Consider the following 22,052-nt stretch of genomic DNA (forward strand, 5'->3'; position numbering starts at 1 on the left):
GACAGGATGCGGGGAACCGGAACAGGAGCAGACAGGATGCGGGGAACCGGAACAGGAGCAGACAGGATGCGGGGAACCGGAACAGGAGCAGACAGGATGCGGGGAACCGGAACAGGAGCAGACAGGATGCGGGGAACCGGAACAGACAGGATGCGGGGAACCGGAACAGACAGGATGCGGGGAACCGGAACAGGAGCAGACAGGATGCGGGGAACCGGAACAGGAGCAGACAGGATGCGGGGAGCCGGCGTCGGGGGGCAGAGGATCCCCGGAGCTGCCCGAGTGGGGACCCGGGTCCGTGGTGCTGGCTGCGGGGGTACCCGGGTCCGAGGTGCCGGCTGCGGGGGTACCCGGGTCCGAGGTGCCGGCTGCGGGGGTACCCGGGTCCGAGGTGCCGGCTGCGGGGGTACCCGGGTCCGGGGCGCTGGCCCCCCCTCAAGGGACAGATCCCAGATGTCCCCACAGTCCACATCCAGGGCGGGCTGGGGGGGAACACGGGTCCTCGGAGCTGGCTGAGGGGGGGCACGGGTCCTAGGAGCTGGCTGAGGGGGGGCACGGGTCCTCGGAGCTGGCTGAGGGGGAACACGGGTCCTCGGAGCTGGAGCAGGAACAGGGGTCGATGCGTCCAGGACCACCGCTAGAGCAGGAACAGGGAGCGATGCGTCCAGGACCACCGCTAGAGCAGGAACAGGGAGCGATGCGTCCAGGACCACCGCTGGAGCAGGAACAGGGGGCGATGCGTCCAGGACCACCGCTGGAGCAGGAACAGGGGGCGATGCGTCCAGGACCACCGCTGGAGCAGGAACAGGGGGCGATGCATCCAGGACCACCGCTGGAGCAGGAACAGGGGGCGATGCATCCAGGACCACCGCTGGAGCAGGAACAGGCTGGGGCTGGCGCTGGCGCCGTCGCTTCCCCTGGGGCTGAGAACCCCCGGGCCCGCCTCGAGCCAGGCGTGTTCCCCAGAAGGGGGGAACAGGCTGGAATGCGTCCAGGACCACCTCGGGAACAGGAAGAGGTGCGTCCAGGGCCCCCACCGGAACAGGCTGGGGCTGGCGCTGACGCCGTCGCTTCCCCTGGGGCTGAGAACCCCCGGGCCCGCCTCGAGCCTGGCAGGTTCCCAGAAAGGGGTCCCCATTTTTCTCTGCCTCTCGGCGGAAGAACTCAAAAAGAGTAATATACTCTCCCGCTGGGTCCATGTTGGTCGGTCCGTTCTGTTGTGGTTTGGTTTTTAAAGGACCCAAGTGCAGGGAGAGAGAGGGAGGCCAGAGGCAGGAGTTCTCAAAAACAAAAGGATTTAATCCAAAAAAGGCAAAACACAAGGCGCTGCAGAGCAGGATAAACAAAAACCAGGAACAGGGAAAACCGACGAGGAGACATGGAGGGAAGAACCAGTACGGACCGACAGGGAACCAAGGAATGACAAGACAAGATATACTGAGGGGATAACGAGACAAGACGAGACACAGGTGCGGACACAATCAGGGCAGATGGGACACAGGCGGGGCAAGACAGAAACTGAAAGTTACAAACACTGGGGGGGAAGTGTCAAACCCTGACAGGTTGCAGAAGATATCAGTAGAAGTATGATTCAACACTGTATATACACCATATTCACGTGATTGGCAGTGGAAAAAACTGATATTAGTGACACATTTCTGTTTAAAAAGCTGTTTTAGACCGTACTTGGTAGTATGTGGAAGTGGGAAATGTCAAACTTTAAAGTGTGGCTGTTGAACTGTACAGTCTGGCATAGTTTATTGCTTTTATACTGCGATTGTTGCCAAGTACGGTCTAAAACAGCTTTTTAAACAGAAACGTGTCACTAATATCAGTTTTTTCCACTGCCAATCACGTGAATATGGTGTATATACAGTGTTGAATCATACTTCTACTGATAACTTCTGCAACCTACGTTTCCTGAAGGCAACATGACTGAGGAACGTCCCCCGCCTTCTCTGTTCTGCTGTCACTCATGATGCCACGCCCCTCTCAGTTGTTGCCACGCCCCCCACGCCAGATCAGGGCCAAAAGTCTGAACCTGAAAAAAAAATTTTAAACTGAAAAAAAAAGAAGTGAAACTGAAAAAAAAAAGATGTGAAACTGAAAAAAAAAGATTTGAAACTGAAAAAAAGATTTGAAACTGAAATAAAAAGATTTGAAACTGAAAAAAAGATCTGATACTGAAAAAAATAAAATTGAAACTGTAAAAAAGAATTTTCAGGTTCAAATTTTATTTTCAAATTAGCAAAACTTTTGGCCTTGATTTGGCTCCATAGACTGGGAGCTTAAACGTAAATAAACAGAAAGTGAACGTAAGCAGCGAGTGAAAACAAAAACCATAAATATGCACGTATACACCTGGGGTGGTGGTCGAAATCAAACAGTCAGGAGTCAATTGGGTTTTTTTTTTCTATAAAAGCCAATAAGAACAGCATTAGCCTATAGTTATGATGTGAACATTTTTATTTTACTGTAAGAAGAGACGTTGCCAAAAAACTTCTCCAGCCAGAAAGGTCAGAATCACCTGTTGAGGAATAACAAACACAAAGCCTCATCATGAATTCTTTACACATCAGCCCCTCCTCCCTTAAAACCTTCTCCAGATTCACAACTACCACTTAAAACGTGAGTGCGTATGCCATCATGTACGTCAAACAATCGCAGATCAGTAGCGCACTGCCATTGATCATCAGTTTGCACTAATCCACGGGCCACCACATAAGGCGGTACATCCTTAACCTGCATGTCCATTTGTGGAGCGAAAAGGGAGGACATTTTTCCAGAAGCAGTGATGCAGGTAATTTTATCTAAAGTAAAGCAAAGCAAAAAACTTTGCTCTTTGTTTTGCTTTGCAAGTAGGCTACAAGTATGGCAGGGGCCGGCATGGCACAGGAATGGCGAAAGGTGACTTAGGCCTAATTTATGCCTCCATGTCAAATCAACGGCATTGCAATGCAGATCCTCTCCACTGACCCAAACCCCCTCCGTAAAGCTCTGCATCACCTGACATGCACCCCCAAGTCAAAATGTCAGAATGACAAAATGACATGTAGTTCAAAAACACAAGCGTCCAGTTACAAAAGTGAAAACAATTTGAGTATGTAAAATACCTTTATTGAATAGATTAATTTTTTACATGTTTGGGAGCAAAAAAGAAATGTTTTCATGTTCGCATTTAGTATTTCTTTATACCTTTTTTGATTCTGAAGAATAACGCGCAAATGTTTTTTATGATGCAGAGTTACTGACTGGCGAAGCCAATGTCTTTTTAACAAGGAAACAATGTCAGGCGTTTATAATAAGAACAAATCAAGCATTTATCTGGTGTAGGCATAACCCCCGCTCAGTGCGATAGTACTTGACGCTCATTCTTCTGCTTCACACACTGAAAAGTACCCTCAATAAAAACCCTGAGCTTGCTCTGCATGTAAAATGTAAATCCAAAAGAGTCAATCTGAGCTGCAGAATAAACAGGAAATGATGTATGGCACTTTAATAAAAGGCGCTTCCTTGCCAGCAGATCCACAACAGTAATAACCACAATCTAACCTGTATTTCTGAAGCAGGTGGCAAGTGGTGAAGCGAGTTTGTCTCCACAGGGCAGATTATGAGTTCACAGCCAGACGTGGACAGATGGAGGCAGAGGTTAGCCTTTCCTCCTGCAATCTGCTGCACACACATGCATTTGGCTTCCGCGTTTTCACAGGACAATTATCTTGCGACCTCTGCCAGCCCACACGGGCTCAAAGACAAACGTGTGTACGCTCAGACGATTACAGACACACTAAAGGAATGATAACAGTCGAGCCACTCACACTACTTGTCATGGTGTATACATACAAACTCTGCAACCTTCCAGCTCCGTGCAGTTTGCTCTGTTTCTGAAGGGCAAAACAACCTACTGCAGCGTCTGCACCCAGAAGACACACTCAGTCACACTCAATGCATTTTTTTTTGTTTGTTTGCTTGAGTCACCTTGTTTAAACTTGTCAGCAGACATTAGATCCGTATCTCTTCCTTTATCTCTGATTCATTTATTATAAGTATTGCTGCTCTACTCCACTTTATTTGTCACATATCTTTGTTGCACCGGTCAACCCTTTGAACTGAAAATGAATGAGGTGTGCACATATACAGGTTTTAATTCACTTTGAGCTCATATTTACTTGACTCTGTGATGAGAGCACAAGTTTACAGAAAGATGCTGAGAAACACTTTAGAGGTAAAATGATGAGTAAAACAGGCTTCACATGTCGATGGTTTGTTAAAGTATTTTACAAAGATGATGCCCTACATTCAGAAAATTGCATATAATTAATTCTGTATATTTCTGTTGTTTTCTTCCTATTAAATTTGCACATAATTTCCTTGAGACCGTGTAATTAAGAATACATTGTCTCTGCCGCAGCAGTGACCCCCAGCCAGGACTGATTCTAGTTAGTATTTTTCTTATTTTTTTCCCTCTGCTTTGTATTCCTCCCAGCTGGACATCAGTTTCAAGACAGAAAAGGGAAATTCAGGGTCAAACTGTAAGTCATAGCAAAAAAAATTGGTATCTGATTTGGATGCACATGATAAGTACCTCTGCTGTCTCTGATGAAACAGTTCTGATCATACCGTGCAGATTAAATTGCAAACAACAGCAATGCACGGGTTAGAAAACAGACCCCTAAGTCTTCCTCACTCTCCTACAGTCACCTTGCCCACATGCTGCTGTGGTGACACACAGGAGCACCATCTATAGTTTTATCAAAGTCATCAGCTTATTGTTGTCTGCACCAGAAACTCCAATCCAGAGAAATCTATACCCACGCTTTAAATTTTATTATAATGATCTCATATTGTCAATTAAACACATTTGCAAAACAAAGTGACATTTCCACTGTAGTGATCAAGCAGATGCTTTTATACAGATTAATTTGTGAGTGGAACAACAGAATAATTTGAAAATCATTAGTCACCAACTCACTGCTTCAGTGGCTGCTCAGCACATGTGTAACTCATTACATTGTTCTTATATAAAATTGGGCATCTCCAGCCTAAAAGCAACTGAGGGGGCTGTATTAAATTATTACTTAGATTACAAAGTGGTTTCTGTGACAAAATATAACATTGGATGTTGATACCATTCTTTTTCATTTTTGGAAACCATCATTTCTTTTTCTTTTTCAAAAGTCATATCTACCCATAAACAAGGCTATATAAAGGATCCCCTTTCTGTTTGACAGGAGGAGGAATGCCTGCAGCATACAGTGGTGGATGTAGCCCTCTTTGGGCGAGTGAGATCATCACTGTGATGTCAGCCTCACAGATGGGAGCACAGCTTAGCAGAGATGAAGCTTTACCAGATCCCATGTGTCATATTCCCTGCTGTCAAAGGATGGAGTGAAAAGGTAGTCTACTGTAAGTTATGTAATGTGAAGAAACAGCCAAGGACTAACCCTGTGGCTACAAAGAACAAGTAATGTTTGCTGACTTGAATGTATCTTTTTATTGGCTACACCTGCAGCGCACACACAGCGTTGGGTTGTATGATTTGCAGGAACAAGGAGGCTGTAAGTTTTTGCTTTTGGAGTGCGCTGCCTTCTGATTTAAGGCCCAAGGTTGTATTATTTGACATATAAATAAAACAACAATAGTGCATTACAGTGGACCCTGACAAACCCCTCTGTCCATATAAATGAACCTGTGATTGATTCACGCAGCACAATTGACCAGAAATAAGTTACAATGCATATTTGTATAATTTCCTTCTAAGGAAAATGTTTACTTTTTTTCAACATATTTAGGCTTGTTTTTGTTGTTTCCTGTAAACGATCAGCTGTCTCTGGGGAGTTTGTTGGAAATGCCACTTTGCTCACTCTTCCTTCTAGATTCTCTTTGTGTGTGGCGGCAAAAATGCAGCCACAGTGGCAACAACCTTCAATTGAGTGGAACCGATTAACTATGAATGAATCTAATTGTTGCACATATGTTATTTTGCATGTAACACGCAGTTTTGTTTCGAAAGCAATAAATTACAGGTTTCCTTTGAAGGCCAAATAGGTTGTTATTTGTTCTAACATGTTTTTTGTGATGTGGCTGCTCACTGCAGGTTGACTGCAGCCAGCTGTGACTAAAGTGTTGCTTACTCCGGACAGAGCTCAGGCAGATGTTTTTTAATGTCTCTAAATAGATAAAACACTTTGATATCAACCAACGCCTCTGTCTGTTGCAGCTCTTTGCAGGACTATGCACCAACATCCTCACATGCTTACGGTTTATCCTAGTGACCTCCAGGATCTGTTTAACTCCTTTGATCGCATCTTTAATCACTCTAATTACACTTCTGTCACCGAAGATGTGTTGGTATGTCAGAGTAGGAAGAGCACAGATGTAAGTAATCACATTAAAGATGGCTGCATTCCATTTAGGTGCATCAATGCCAGAGCTCTGGCATAAAGTCTGTTGGCTCACCGTCAAGGCTTCCTTGTGCATTCCAAAAGATTTTATTGGATGAACCTGTGTTCTTCCTCCCTATAACAAGCTAATAAACATCATAAATGAAAAGCTGATTAAAATTTTCTAGTTTCCTCGCACTGTTTTTGATCACAATCAAACCATACTCCTAAGAAGTAGCTACATCTAACTCCAATGAACATTGAGTAATCTTGTTGGTTTGTTAGTTATATTGATAGTAACAGCTTAAATGTAACATTCAAACCCTTTTATGTGACTTTTTTTGAAACTCCATCCACTATTGTACTTTTAAAGATAAAAAGAAAAGGATGCAAATTATCGATTATTTCATTAATTGATAGTTGATAACCTTATCGATCGATCATCGATTAGTTGATAAGCAGCGTTTTTCCCCCCATCTGAGATACAAACATAATTTTTTTTGCTTATATAAAATACAAAGGACATTTTAATGTATTCCTTAATCAAATATTTATTTGATACAAAAGTAACAAAAAGACATTTTTGTACCACAAGGAATATAATATAAAGTGCACTTCAAGGCTATTAGTAGTAGCAGCAGCCATAATAGTGTCATTTGTGTCAAGCAAATTTTAGGTTCTAGTTACGTTTTAAGTTAGAGTTTCTGCAGTGTTCAAAATAAAATGATGAGACCTGCTGTATTGGAGCACATTTTCTTTTAGTTAAAACTGTAGCGGGGACAGATGTTTAGAGAAACCTATGTATGTACCGGGTGAAGGCTGATTTATGGTTCCGCGTTACAACAACGCAGAGCCTACGCCGTAGGCTACGGCGGCTGCTCTGCGTCGATTTAAGGCGGAACCATAATTCAGGCTTTAGGGGAGCATATCGGAGAACAACCAGAAGAATATAGAGTGGATTAAAAATAAAAGTTAAGCACTGAGCTACATGTGTCTCCCGTCTGGGCCATTGCAGACTGTCTGAGCATGATGTTACTAAAACCAAACATATCCGCAGTCTCTTTCTTCTAACTTTATGTGCGCGCCGTGGCGCGTTGTGTCGCATTAAATGTGGTCCGGGCGTAATACCAGCTGGTGAAATTAAACGAAAAAAATAAATAAATAAATAGATTAATTGTAATCGTTAATTTTAATCGGGTAATTTCATAACGGCAATTAATCGAATCGATTAATTATTAACATCCCTAAAAAGAATACATTTGTTGTCGAGTCATTTCATCATCACCCATTCCTACAAACCCACAAAAAAGGAGAAGTCCGTGTTTTGCCTCATGTTGTGACAACACACACCCCCGTTGATGCTTCTGTAACATATTCATCAGGTCCAGATTGTGAGTCTCGTTGTCATTTTCACTTCTGTGAGTACGTATCTGTTTGCGCATTCATATTTATAACTCCATGTGAAAAAATATGTCACTTCCTCTCTGTCCGTGCTGGCAGCATGGTCATGACTCAACCCATTCAACACAATTATCCTATTTCCTCGCAAACTGTACTGAGCTATCAACATATTTTATTACACTGCAAACAACATGGGATGGTGCTGTCTCATTTTAAGAAAGTCACTCACAAGTTGAACACGATGCTGTGAAAGCTTGTTATTCGACCCACAACGACTTCTAGGAGTGATGGGTAACAGAGTGAAGCCTGGCTTAACGCTGTCGACACTATCGCCGAGCCATGAGTGTTCTGAGTGTAAACACTGTTAAACAAACGCAACACAATCACATTCAACATTGCCTGAGCTGTTGTGATCTGTACATTTAAAACAAATGCACTCAAGGAAATCAACCAAACACCTCATCAAGTGAAAAGTGGACCACTTGATTCCATTGAAGAGTGGAGAGATAGTAGCACAGCCAGGCCAGGAGAGGTCTTTGCTTTGGTAAAAGGGTGAGGTTGTCTGAGTAGCCAACAGTGGCAAAGCTGGAGCAAATATAAATGTTATAAATATAGATAAATATAGATATAAATAAAAAAAGTACTTGATTAAGAAAGTAATTTCAATACAGTAAATCATGGACAATTTTCTGCATTTTTTCACTCCTGACTTCTCATATACTTCTAAATACTGACTCTAGGTCATGAACGTCTTTTCCGAAGGCACTGGTAAGTCCCAGAGCATGACTAGCAGGGGGTGTAGAGTTTCCTGAGTTGGTAACAGTGTTGAACTGTGTCACCATGGGAACATGGAAAGTTTCAGAGAAGCTTTCCTCCATCTTGTTTTTATTGAGTAGTTTACACCATTAATCATGTTTGCCTAACCTGAACCAAGTACGTTGATTGTACAGCAATGCAACACATCAGAAGGCAATCATTTAAAGTAAAGACCAAAAACTTTTAAGAGAAAAACAGCAGTCACAACGTCAGACTTGAACACACTTGCTGGATGGACATCAGGTTCCCATGCTTGGGAGTCTGGTGTCTGTCCTCTCCTCCCCTCCTCCTTTTACGATCCCCTCACACGGTCTGTGTTATTTCTTGAAATGGGAGAGTAGAAGTTATACTCCCACTATTTACTATTGGCACTGGTGGCGAATAACATATGGATGCGGAAGCATAACCAACGATACGCCGTTTTAAAGCTGTTCCCTGAAACTAAGAGCTCTTGATGTTATATGGTCAGTTATGCCCATTCATGCCATGAAAAAGTTTCCCTCAGGAAACTGTTTCCGTAGCCTTTTTCTTTCTTCATCGGTACAGAATGTACCAAGCAATAACAGCAGAATGGGGTTCATGTGATCATCCTAGAGCCACTATTAAAAAAAACAAACAAAAAAACTTTCAAAACAGAGGCAGTTTTCTCTAGATCCAATTACACTCCTAAAAATCAAAGTCAAGTCCAAAGGAACCAAAATAGTTCCTCAGATCAAAGTGGAAAACTATCAGAATGGCTGGCCAGGTTTTCTTGATGTGGCATCACTGTGAAATATTTGAAATAAGAAGGGATGAGCATTTAAAATTAGGGGTGTAACAATATATCGTGCCACGAAATTTCGCGATACAAAAATGTCACAATACGTGTCGTGGAGGTGACAAAGTGTATCGCGATATTGGATTATTAATATTAATCTATTGTGTTGACTAGAAACGCGCATCCGACCGCGGCCGGACCGCGCGGACCAAAATCTTCCTCCGCTCAGGAGAAACTAGTCCCGTTTTGCAGTCCCGTTTTGAGGTCTGAACCTTTACTTATGTAAGTCTGGTGTAGAGTTAAGCCTTACCTTATTAAATTAAACCTTTTTGGGGTGGTGAGTAGGATAAACACGGGGACAACTTCTGCTAAGTTCCAGTGTACTTCAAAGTCCGCTCAACAGCGTAGGATTTTAGAACATCAACACAGCACCTAGTGCTGTATCACTCCGCCCAATCTAAAACAGACTAATCACTACAGATAAACTGACTAGTAGTGTCTTTATAGTCCCTGATTTACAGAATATAAAGAATATATTTATAAAATAATGAACCCTGAATTAACAAAATAACTTTAACAAAAATAAATCTCCTCTTACACTTATAAGGTGAGCATGAATCAATCTTTTTATGATGTAAAATTGTATGTATTTATTTACTTGTATTTATTTATTTAATTTTAGTTGTTAAATTTCTGGAAAAGAAAAAAGTTAAATCATACATGAGAGAAACTATTCAGTTTGTGGCAAAATATTTGTACTTGTATGAAACTGAAGATGCATAATGCAAACCTGACATTTACTTTTAGTTCAGTTTGTGGAAAATGGCTTTCTCTTTAAAACTTAAACAGTTATAAAGCATTACAAACTGTAATAATAGGGCAAACGCACAGCATTATTTTGTATTTTGTGTCTTTCAAATAAAAGACAATTTCCTCATGACTACTTCATTCAAGGTTGTTAAAAAAAATACTGCTATATCGTATCGTATCGTTATCGTGACCTCAATATCGTGTATCGTACCGTATCGTGAGATTAGATTACACCCCTATTTAAAATATAATGTGTAAACATAAATCAGTTAACTTGAATACCAACCAACCGAATATGTCAGGTATATGGGGGGGTGGTAGTGGCTACAGCTAGTAGCTTCAGAGGTGTGCTTGGGTCTGGAGGACCCAGGTTCAAAGCCCGGAATGGCAACCAAGATGAAGCACCTTGGGCCCCTGAGCAAGGCCCTTAACCCTAATTGCTCCATGGTGTGTGTCTCAGATGTAAGTCGCTTTGGATAAAAGCGTCTGCTAAATGACAGTAGTAGTAGTAGTAGTAGTAGTAGTAGTAGTATATGTGACATACAAAGGATGGCTGCACGTATTGGAGCTTCTCTTTTCATATCTTCCGAAACTTTCTAAAATCATGGAATTGGTTAGCTGGTCTCTCAACGCAATTGACCAAGTTTTCTCGACGAGAAGACAGGGCAGAGGGGAGCCCTCTTGCCCCGATGGGACATTTGCTGCTGGATACATGATGGACTCCTGGAAGACATGGAGGATCGTGTGTCTGTCTATATCAGAGGTCACCAATCCTGGTCCTCGAGGGCCGGTGTCCTGCATGTTTTACATGTTTCGCTGCTTCATTGCACCGTGATAAAAGTGACTGTGTCGTTAAGAGAATTGTGCAGACCTCAATGACAAGCTGATGACAATGATTAATTAGAATCAGGTGTGTTAAAGCAGAGAAAACTCTAAAACATGCAGGACACCGTCCCTCGAGGACCAGGATTGGTGACCCCTGGTCTATACTGTCGGTCAAGGATGTTGAAGATGCCTGCATAATTGGATTTCCGATAACAGGATTTCTGCTTTTCGGAGCCGGCAGTTACCTGGCATATCGACAAATTCGGAAAAAGTCGACGGCAATTCTGGCCATTTTAGAGCTGCCTGGCGTGACTGAAGGGATAAGCTATGCAACCAACACTCAGACACAAACGTTGGGCAAGCAAAATCGCAAACTGGATGCCATTCTTGAACAGAATCGTAGGCTAGCTGTGGTTTCGGAACTCATTGGCAGGATGGAAAAGACCTTGGAGAAGTTGGAAGCTCGGCTTGGCAGGAATTGACCACAAATCTATCTGTTTGAAGTCGCCATTGAGATGAACCGGAGAGACTTAAGGCAGATGGAAAATTACTGGAGCCTGCCTGACCCAAATGCAATTGTTGAGACTACAATCTGACCTTGACAGAGCGGCTTGACAGGCCGGTCTGGTCACAACCTCCCTGGATGAATGAAAACAAATCATCTGCTCCAACTTGCCCTCCCCTCCCCTCAGGACACCTGTGGACCTAAATCAGAACAATACCGAGTCGCCTGATAACATCAAGGACAATGGCTGAGAAGTAGCTCTGGAATTCATTAACATCATGACATGACGCATTAATCAACTAATGAATTGGAATAAAGTAGTGTCATCTTCATGTTAAACAAATGAAAACAATCATTCTCTATAAAGGGCTCTCAAATACACACTGCCAACTGAGATAAAAACAACTCAAGATTTTAAGGTTTTTACTAAAAATGTCAAAGACTGGTTGAAGCAAAATCAGAAATGTACGCATTTTTAATCACCTGTAACCACTAATAGGGTGCTCTCTTGCAAGCTGAGAATTGTAAATAGGATATAGCTTTGCATGTTGAAAATTGAATGTATTTTTGTATTCTTTTTCTCCTTTCTTTCGTTTTCTTTTACTAAAAGCCTAACTAGGGACAGGAGATGGAAACTAGCAATAGCTATAATCTCTGTATGCAGAACATCAGTCACATTGGCTTGTTTGTAATGAGTGAATGTGATCACATGTAAACCTGCATTGTCCCTATTAAATAAAATAAATGAAATGAAATCACAAACTTTGAATAAATAGTTTGATGGGTCTGAATGTAACTTAAATCCTGATTACTTATAATACTTCTCATTATGACTGCAATGATAATTTATTGGAATTCGAGGTATATTGTTCTGTGTTTCATGAAAACCAACATTTACTACAAATAGGTCACACCTTTTACATACTTAAACATCTTTTTAAATAGCCCCCAACTAGCACACTGTAATATAAAGATTGATATGATTGATTGCTATGAGATAGTTTTTTCCTGAGATGAGCTTTTTGTTTTTGCGGTTAACCCTCACTGAATCTCCGGCATCATTTTCAGGGTGTATTACAGTCATTCGACGTTGCACTTAGAGAAGTTAGGTCCAGAATCGTATTGGCAGCTATTTATTAAGCTGTTGTGTAAGGCATTTGAAGATACATCCTCTTCCAAATCAATACAAGGCAAACATATGTTTTAAAAGTTTAAAGACAGCACAGCAGTCTTGTGCTTTTCATACTGACAAACAATTTTTCTTGTATCTCTCAAAAACAAAAACAAAAAAAACTGTTTATTATTCACATAGCGACAGCTGTTGCTGCTGTGTTAAATGCATATGATATGATCAATAAGCGCTTATGAATAAAGGAGCGCTTCTGAAATGAACACCCACCATTTGTTACAGATTTTGCATTTATTAGCAGCAACATTCATTAATTTGATACAACCGGCCTCATATTATATCATCTTTCTTTATCAAAAGGAAAATAATGAGAAGCAACTGATGCAGCTCTCTCTTAAATGAGTCTATAAAGTACACCTCAAGACAATCTTTTTCCCAGATACATCAAATAAAGGCTTGTAACCTCAGTGTGAAATCCCAGATCAGAGCTCATGTGATTCCCTCGTCAGCTGACAGACACAGACATGGGCAGCAGCTGCAGAGGAAGGACCAGTCCATGGACTAAGAGTGAGACCTCATAAGTATTTGGGGTGACACTTCTGTACAACCCAGACTCATGTCATAATAGGAAGAATCAGTTTCCTAATTTACACTGTATACTGTAACCCTTCAAGACTTCTTATTCGCTCTTGGCATGAAGGAAAAAGGAGCCAGCAACTCAGACAAGCTCAGCTTTGATTTTGATGCTGAGACAGGTAGAAGTTACTTTGCCACCCCACAAATTCACATTACAGTTACATTTTTAGACAAAGTTTGTTTTGGTGAAGACATCAGCATCTCAGTCTCCTCCCTTCTGACTCCAACTCCACTTTGACACACCAATCCATACTATATGCCATAGCTCCAGACAAATGCCTTGCATTAGTATTAATACAATTGTTTTGTTTTTCTGATATAACGCTCGCTGACATCTGCCACCAAAACTGTTGATTTCCACTGAATCATAAATTTGCCAAAGCATTCATTGATGCCAACCAAACATGGCATTTCTGCAATTGTTCTTCTGTGTATTTACATCACTTTAGAAGCATCATCCGTTTACAAGGGAGTCTTGAGGAAAACATAAATCTAAATGAGAACGTGAACAGCCTCATTATAGGTTTTGTTTTCACCAGGTGTTCACATTAGGACGTTGGAAGGACGACTGAAATACATTTTGAGTTCCATCATGTGACATGTGCTGCTGTGTTAAGACTTGGCACCAGTGTTGATTTGGTTTAATGAACATTTTTCGGCCCTTAACTCAGCTCTGTGACACATTGAGACATAAATGCCATAACACATTTCAGTTTCAGAACCGGTTTTAGCTACTAATCCAAAGTAAAAATAAAAAAAAAAAGCTTACCGTAATATCCGTCAAAATATAATTTATATCCCCAGAATTTCTTAAAATCTCGCTCAAAAAACTCCATAGTCCATAACTATGTCCATAACATATTTCTATTTCCTTTTTTAAAGGGAAAGTTCGTTTTTTTACAACCTGGACCTTATTTCTGGCATTTTTTATGGTCGTATACTCACCGTCATGAGTTCAGAGGTCTTGTTTACAAACTGATTTATTTGTTACACACACAGCCCCGGATGTAGACAACAGGTCCTGGAAGCAGATGTAGTGATTCATAAAATAAATGAACGAGTTTCGCGGCAATCATGTGTTATTTAGACGCTGTATCGTCTGTGTCCTGCTGTGCCCCATTCACTACCATTATATGGAGAAGCGGCTCGCAAAAAAACTCCTAATATCTTCCGAAGGACTCCAAATGACACCAAACTTGCCTGGGTGAGTATACGACCATAAAAAATGCCAGAAATAAGGTCCAGGTTGTAAAAAAAACGAACTTTCCCTTTAAGTCTTACAAGACAGATCAAGCTTTATCAAGCTAAAGACTGTAACGGAGAATGTACATCCTGAATCGCTATAATTTGTCACTAAAAGAAAGAGGACAATTCTGATGTGGACTGGCGAGTGTTTTTTTTAGGATTTTGTTGAAAGTGATAGAAAGCAAATATGTCACCATTTTAAGACTTCCACTTACATGCATCCTAATTTATTTTCCTCTTCTTGAGAATGGCTCTCCGGTTCAAACATGTACGACTGAAGTGGCAGAGTAGTATATTTATAGATGAATGAGGAAAAAGCTGTAGTCATACCCAAGATATTTTTGCAATGGGATTTTTTTTTTTTTTTTTTCAAAAATTGAAGATGTACAGTCTTGAGGTGCACAGGGGCTGAAGGGGATTATTAACTGTTGAAGTGGGACTTTAACCTTGTTTGCTGCTACACTCCTGTGAAAAACAAGCAGTGATTTTCAGGAACTTGCTGCTTTATTGTTGCCTTAACTTTGGTTTTTAAAGTGAAATTTTCACTTCCAAAGTTGTGTTTTAAAACACAAAAGTCACATAATAGTACAAATAAACAGATTGAAACAGTGTTGGCTTTTGTGTGATTCAATGTAAAAGGACAAAAGAGGCTTTTCAGAGAGGGCACATAGTTTTAGCTGGCCTTTGGAAATGCCTAACACCAACGTAAACTGGTTAACAAATATGTAAATATCAGCCTCGCCAGCCACACTCATTCATTTTTACTTTAGCATCATATTTCATTTAGAGCTTTGATTAGCTGGTATGTAGACGTCGCTGCTGTTCGATTTTTTTTTTTTATTTGAAATCAACCATTTAAAGCCAAAAGTACCACAGTAGAACACATTTTAATCTGCTGTAGTTATTTGGATTCATGCAGGCCCATAAAGCAATAACAGACAAATTTCTGAGACGATAACCGTGTGCCAGCACCTCATAAAACCATCCTTCCAAAATTCAGAAAAATGAGCAAAGGATTTTATTGCACATCTGCTTTTCAAAACAATCTGAAGTATCAAAAGATAGCATAGCTCTTTATTTGTCACTTTATGCATCAACATTCCCTGAGAAAACTGGCATTTGTGTATTATGTTTATGATCGCTATTATAATTCATTGTAATTTGGAGGACATCCAGCTTTACTGTAATCACCACACTATTGTCACTCCATAAGTATTGTTTTTATGTGTGTGTGTGTGTGTGTGTGCGTGCGTGCGTGCGTGCGTGCGTGCGTGCGTGCGTGCGTGCGTGCGTGCGTGCGTGCGTGCGTGCGTGCGTGCGTGCGTGCGTGCGTGCGTGCGTGCGTGCGTGCGTGCGTGCGTGCGTGTGCTCACATGTTAGTGTGGGGATTCGATAGGTCATTTGCACTGTCGGTTCAAGTTTAACATTCAGCTACACTCAAAGTTCACCATGTTTGCAGTGTCACAACAAGCATGGCTCCTTTGAAAGCTGCGGGTCTGAAGGAAACTTCAGGATTGTTAAGTATGTTGCAGTTTCATGTCGTCTGCCATGATGTACCCGGCAGCTCCATAAGCTTCTTTCATCATTGCTGGGATGTTGCATGGTACCGTAAACCCAGCGAGAGGCCAGAGTTACTACTGTATGGCTGTTTTTTTGCAAATAGCAGAGATGGAGACTGCAAGTTCCTAAAATTAAGCAAATACTCCTTCAAGTGAAATCTAAACTGATTTAAACATGGAAATAAAGGTTATGTATTGAGTATTTTCCACAATTTCTTGATATGTGATGTGCTAAATGTGTTCTTTATTTGGTTTTCTATTCCGATTCTTTTTGCAATCATTTTTTTCTTTCATTTGCTTTAGTTTTGTTTCATTTTCAGTGTATTACACAGAGATGTGGGTAGTAATGTCCTATAAATATTGATTAACTGATTACATCTTCATGTTCTGCATGGATAAATAGACAAATAGAGACACTCAACTTAAAATAGTGACACAGCTGCAATAGTTAGAAATCAATAGCCATAAAATGTAATTGAGGAGGCCGCATTATTATCAAGTTTATTGGACCTTGGTGTGAGACACCAGGAAAGATACAATCAATATTTTAGGCTGCCTTTAGCAGCGTATAAATTGGTGAGGTAATTCTAAAATTTCTCGTTTTATGGCTTGGTGTAATGAAGTTTTAGGCATGAAAACCTAATTGCCGCCAATGTTCTCCCCACTTTGGCTCAGTGTGTTTTTGTGATCGTTATTAGCCTGTCTAGCTCTTAAAAATCAATGAAGACAATCAAATGCATTATTCAGAGAGGCCATATCATCAGAGTTAGATAATAGAGTGATGCAAAGATAGCTCTCTATCACACGTTTGTGCACAGACAAGCCCTTTCCTCAGATGGCACTAAGAGCTGAGACTTTTAAGTCAACTTTAATAAATAACCAAAGAAAACCATCCTCCAAACTGCTGCAACTTCTCAAAGCAATATTCCTGCTTTAACCCTTCCCGACCGTTACAACTCCTGTCTCCTCCTCTGCTTGTCTACTTGAGGCTTAGTCAATTTGTTGGACATCCACACACGTGCAGAGAGATAATGCAAATGTCTCCATAAACAGGGCCTATATTGCTGACAGTAGCACTCACTCAAGTGAGACATCTCAGTGTTATTTATCCAGTAAATACTTGCAAGAAAGGAAGGATTTACCCAACTACTCCGTGCTTCATAATAAAGATACTTCTGAAGCAGCGCACATAAACGCTCGGTTTGCAAAGCAAACACATTTCAAGAAACGTGCAATATGCTTCTCAAAACCAGGATTTCGCCGCAGAAAAACAAATTGAAGCATCATATATGTCCTGAACAAACAGCACACAGCTCAAACGTGCATTAGACTAAATAGCTTGTATATTGAACTCTGCAATATGTTTGCTAGAGCAGCTTACATATAATGTACGGATGCTATCACACACTGTAAAACCTCAAATCCATTTGGCACTCGTACAGCTCAGATCTGTGCCTTGCATCTACTTGTAATACACAATGCATATTTCCCTACTTTGACTGTTTTTCATAAAATCCACTAAGAGCAGGGAGGTGACTGTATTCTGTGTAATAATTCCCCTGTGTGTTGTATATGATCTACTGCGGCATAATAACGCATAGCCATCAAATTATGCAGGGTGCACGAGCACCCAACCAAAACTCTCAAAGCATGGTGGAAGCAGAAGTAAAGACTGATAGCATGAAGAAATCATTGAGATGATAGAGCAGAGAGGCGGGCCTCATCCTATATCTCTGTCATCCTGTTTTGTTTTCTCTCTCTCTTTCTCTCTTACCTTCAAGCTCACGATGAATGACATCAGAGAGGTTGGGCTCTTCGCCCCACCAAAAGATCCACAACTCCTTGGCATCTGGCTTGATTTTTCGCCGCCATACGCACAGCAGGTTGGCCTGCACACAGCGCATGAAGCTGCGCAGGACCGGGTCATCCTGAGCCGGGGCTGAGATCAAGGGCCCGAACTCCCCACCGCTGCTGAAGCTGTAGCAGCGCCATTTAATGCCCGTCAGATCCGCCTGGAAAAGGAAAAAAACGATTAAGGAAGTGTAGCAGTAAAGATTTAACCATTCAATAACTTTGAAATGATTTCTTGTTAAGTATTGTTATTATAATTGTGTGCGTGCGTGCGTGCGTGCGTGCGTGCGTGCGTGCGTGCGTGCGTGCGTGCGTGCGTGCGTGCGTGCGTGCGTGCGTGTGCTCCTATAATGAACAGAATAATGCCCTACGTGAGCCTGAGGAGCGAAGCAACCACACACACACTCATACAAAAACATTGCTATTTTGGATGCAAGCACAAAAATAAATATTTTTTACAAAAAAAAGGAAGAAAGTGCTGCCTGTGAAGGATGTTTCATTAGTTTATTGCGGTCAAAAACAAATGTAAACACAGCCAATTCTACAAACGTGGAATAAATAACCCAGCAACAGCCAGATGTTGTCATTTGTAGATAATCCGTAATGCTTAGTTTGTGTATGTTTGCTGAAGGGCAGGATTACAACGCTTGCACCGGCCCCAGTTCTGCTGTTAACCGTGAGCCAGCCCCCCAGGAAAAAAAAGCCCCAGATATGCAGCCTCTTTAGCAAGGGCAAGTAATGGCGTTGAACAGTTCACATCAGATCCTTTATGCAGTTGACGACCTGACACTGGGACAGCCCTGAGCCCTGAGCCCTGAGACACAGCTGGTGGGGCCCTTTCAGGCAACTCCAGGGTACGATAGCTAAAAGGGGCCCCACTTATGGGAGAGGCTTGCTAGTGAACTGTATAGTGCCTTTTTGGTGAATTGGGGGGGTTGTCATCATTAAATGTGCCAATACCAGTGGCCAGAAGGGGAGCAGTGCTTTGTTGTGACTGATTCCATGAGAATTGTGGAGAAAAATTAGGTGCACACAGTGATTCCTTCCTTTAAATGTGGACTCATGAACACAACTCCACTACTGCTCAGTCAAAACCCCGTCAGCAGCAGTCACTAGGACGTCAATCAGCGGTCACTCAAACAGAAATAAGGACATGTATTATCTGCTTCTATTTGGACCAAAGCTCCAGGATTTACCTTTTTGTGCCACTGAACAATCACAAGATATTTTCAGAGGGAAACAGTAAAGACTATTTCTATTTGTTTGTGTAGAAAAGAAAAAAAAACAATGTCTAATTGATTGTAAATGACTGGAAAACAAACTAGCTTAAGCATTTTATTTCTGAGCCGAAAAATAAATCAATAACCGTAATGTTAAATGTCTGTTTACATTTAGCCATAAATAATTATTCATGAAAAACCATATCAAACACTGACAGTTTTAGCTGATAAAGTTACCAAATGCAACAATGATTTTTAACAGATATTTACCTCACGAACCGTAATAAAACAGTCAGTACACAAATCCATTGCACATGCATATTATGTTTGAAATGAAAGAGCCCCATCAGACAATACTGATTTGATCACTAACTGTACAGCTGTTGTCCATTTATGTTATATTTTGGCCCTCTTCCTGTTTACACAGCTATGATCCCCGTGTAAATGTTTAAAACCATTTAATGTCTCCCTGTTGTGTGTTTAGGACCTCGCTAACATCACAACTTCACTTCTCTTGCTGTTGCTGGTGTGAGGGTACAATAAAGTGTGTGTGTGTGTGTAACTACCGCAGAGAAATGAGCTTGAGAGTGACAGCCAGACATAAAATATGGCCTTGAGGGGAAAAAAATACATGAATGAAGTACTACAGGAGAGCCAGCACTGAAATACACAGCGAGCGAAGAAGTGAGAAGAACGGCGCCGGGGTCAGTGGTTGGAGCCCGCCCCAGCGAGTCAACTCTTCCTCTTTAAAATGACACGCTTCCTTCACAACAGAGCCAGAAAACAGATTTTTTACCATGCTTTTTGCAGGCTTGGATGTAAATAAAAGCTGCCATAATAAAATCTGTGACCCTGTGCCACTCATGTATCCTTTTGGAAACTTTATTTCATGTTTGCTTGTGTCTTTGTGTTTGCATTTGTGCATGAATGAGCCGAGTGCACGGAGTCATTGTTGAGCGGGAAAGAGATTCAGCAGGCAAGTGTGGAGTGGGGGTTGAAGGAGAGGGGTTGAGGGGATCTTTCAGAGCCGCTGACTGTCCTCGTCTTCTTCTCGGTGCTCACACAGCTGTGGGGATCATGTTAGGCAGACTGGCACCGAGCCATCCAAGAGCAGCAGAAAGAAGTGAAATACTGACCCCTTTAACACAGCGACAGGTAGAAAGGAGCAGCTTAAAGGAAATTTAACCCTGCTTTGATTACTAAAGCTGGGCATACACTGTGCAATATTTTTAAATCGTTTGATTCAGCCCCATCTCACTGCACGACTAGATCGCTGAGTTCAAAAGTTCGCAGCCCACGAGTAATGGTCTCACACTGTACGTCCCGATGCTCTGATGCGACCCGTCTGCTCACACTATACGTATTCTATACTATCCAAAAATTTGTCGCACGAGTGGAAAATCGGTTCAAAACGAGCCGACAATCGCACAGCGGCTTAAGGTGAGAGGCACTACTGATGCTTATGTGACTGCTTAGTGTGCGTTAAAAAAAATGTCACCAGAAACGAGTGTAGGAGTAAATCTGTGTTTGTACTGAAAGCCAACGTTCTAATCAACAGATCCACATGACTTTTTGTCACAAACTTCAAAGCATGCAATGCAGCATCTTAAAAAGTGAGCACAAGCTGAAAGTATTTGCACGGCACCCACGAGCAAACTGCAGAATGCATGCATAATTACTAGCATGTCCATTCTGTAATGACAGCGTGCGTAATGGAAGATATAAACATTGGTGCTGTGATAAGCCGAACCCTAAAATTAGCCATGACAAGGTCAAGGATGCTGTTTTGTCCCTAAGCAAAGAGGAAGACATCTGCTCGCACTGCCTCATCACTCCTAGTCAATGTCAAAAATTCTTCCAGTGTTTGGCACAGCTGTCTGCTGTTCCTGAATACAGAGCGACGATGGGGAGAAACAAGACGTCAGAAAATATATTCACAGTGAAGGCTTCCAGTTGTGTCGTAAAGCCAAACATGCTCTCGCTTATGACCTGAATGATGAATTGGCCCCAGTAGACACGTTTAAGACGGAAAAATAGTCAACTTGGAGTTTTTATTTCCACGAAACGACAAAAGATTGGAGTGGAGAAAAGGAGAAAAAATTATTTAAATGCCAACTTCTTTCTTTCTCATTAAGAGAATCTGCGCATGTACAAAAATCTTTCATTCGGAGTCTTTAAGTAAAAACCTGTAAGCTTGATACCTGATAGCGATTGACTAGCAAACAACGTTTGACATCTCAAAATATCTCTCTTACAATACACCCAATGCATGTTTAATGACGGCAGACATTCTTCCCCCTTGCAGTACATGAATATGAAAGAACCCTCATGCATTATTCTGCACTGTCAAGGAGCAATGAGTTAAACACATTTTTCAACAGAGAGGGACTTTAAGCCAAAATCTGTTCACTTTTTTAGCAGGTTTAGTACGGTTTCTCAGCTTATTCGTGTTTCCTGGTTAAATCGGTGGCCAAAGGCTGTCCAAACACAGGTGCTTGTGTATTTATCGGCCATGTGGAAAGCACTATCCTAACACCCTGCTGAACTTCTGTGAAGGATTAGTTGTGGCACCGTTGCAGGAAAGGGAAACAGAGCTGCAGTTACATGCTCGCAGGCGGATCCAAACACATGCCTGCATGCAAACACACACACACACACACAAACACTGATGCACGCCCACGTTGCGTAGAGCAGCTGTATAAATGTGCAGACCAGAAGTGCTTGAAAATAGTGACATGCATCAGGAAGCAGGCATATGTTCTTGCTGATGTCCGGCTGCGTTTCAGAGAAGACAGCTAAAATCTGCCCGTCTATCTGTGTGTACTTCTCTGGGACTTTTAGCTCTACACATGCGTTTTAGTATTGTATGAATGTGTCACTATCAGACCTCTGAAGTCATTAATACCACCGCTAAC

The 22,052-nt window shown here is 41.7% G+C and overlaps 1 protein-coding gene across 3 annotated transcripts in view; it reads right to left on the reverse strand.

Moving 5' to 3' along the window:
• Window positions 1-22,052, reverse strand: part of LOC133455191 (mediator of RNA polymerase II transcription subunit 13-like) — a 108,431-nt gene that overhangs the window by 65,301 nt on the left and 21,078 nt on the right. For all 3 annotated transcript variants that reach the window (XM_061734108.1, XM_061734107.1, XM_061734109.1), the window contains exon 2: window positions 17,841-18,078. In XM_061734108.1, coding sequence (XP_061590092.1) covers window positions 17,841-18,078 — 238 coding nt within the window. The remainder of the gene's footprint in view (window positions 1-17,840; window positions 18,079-22,052) is intronic.

This window comes from Cololabis saira, chromosome 11, assembly GCF_033807715.1.
Source record: "Cololabis saira isolate AMF1-May2022 chromosome 11, fColSai1.1, whole genome shotgun sequence".
Taxonomy (NCBI): Eukaryota; Metazoa; Chordata; class Actinopteri; order Beloniformes; family Belonidae; genus Cololabis; species Cololabis saira.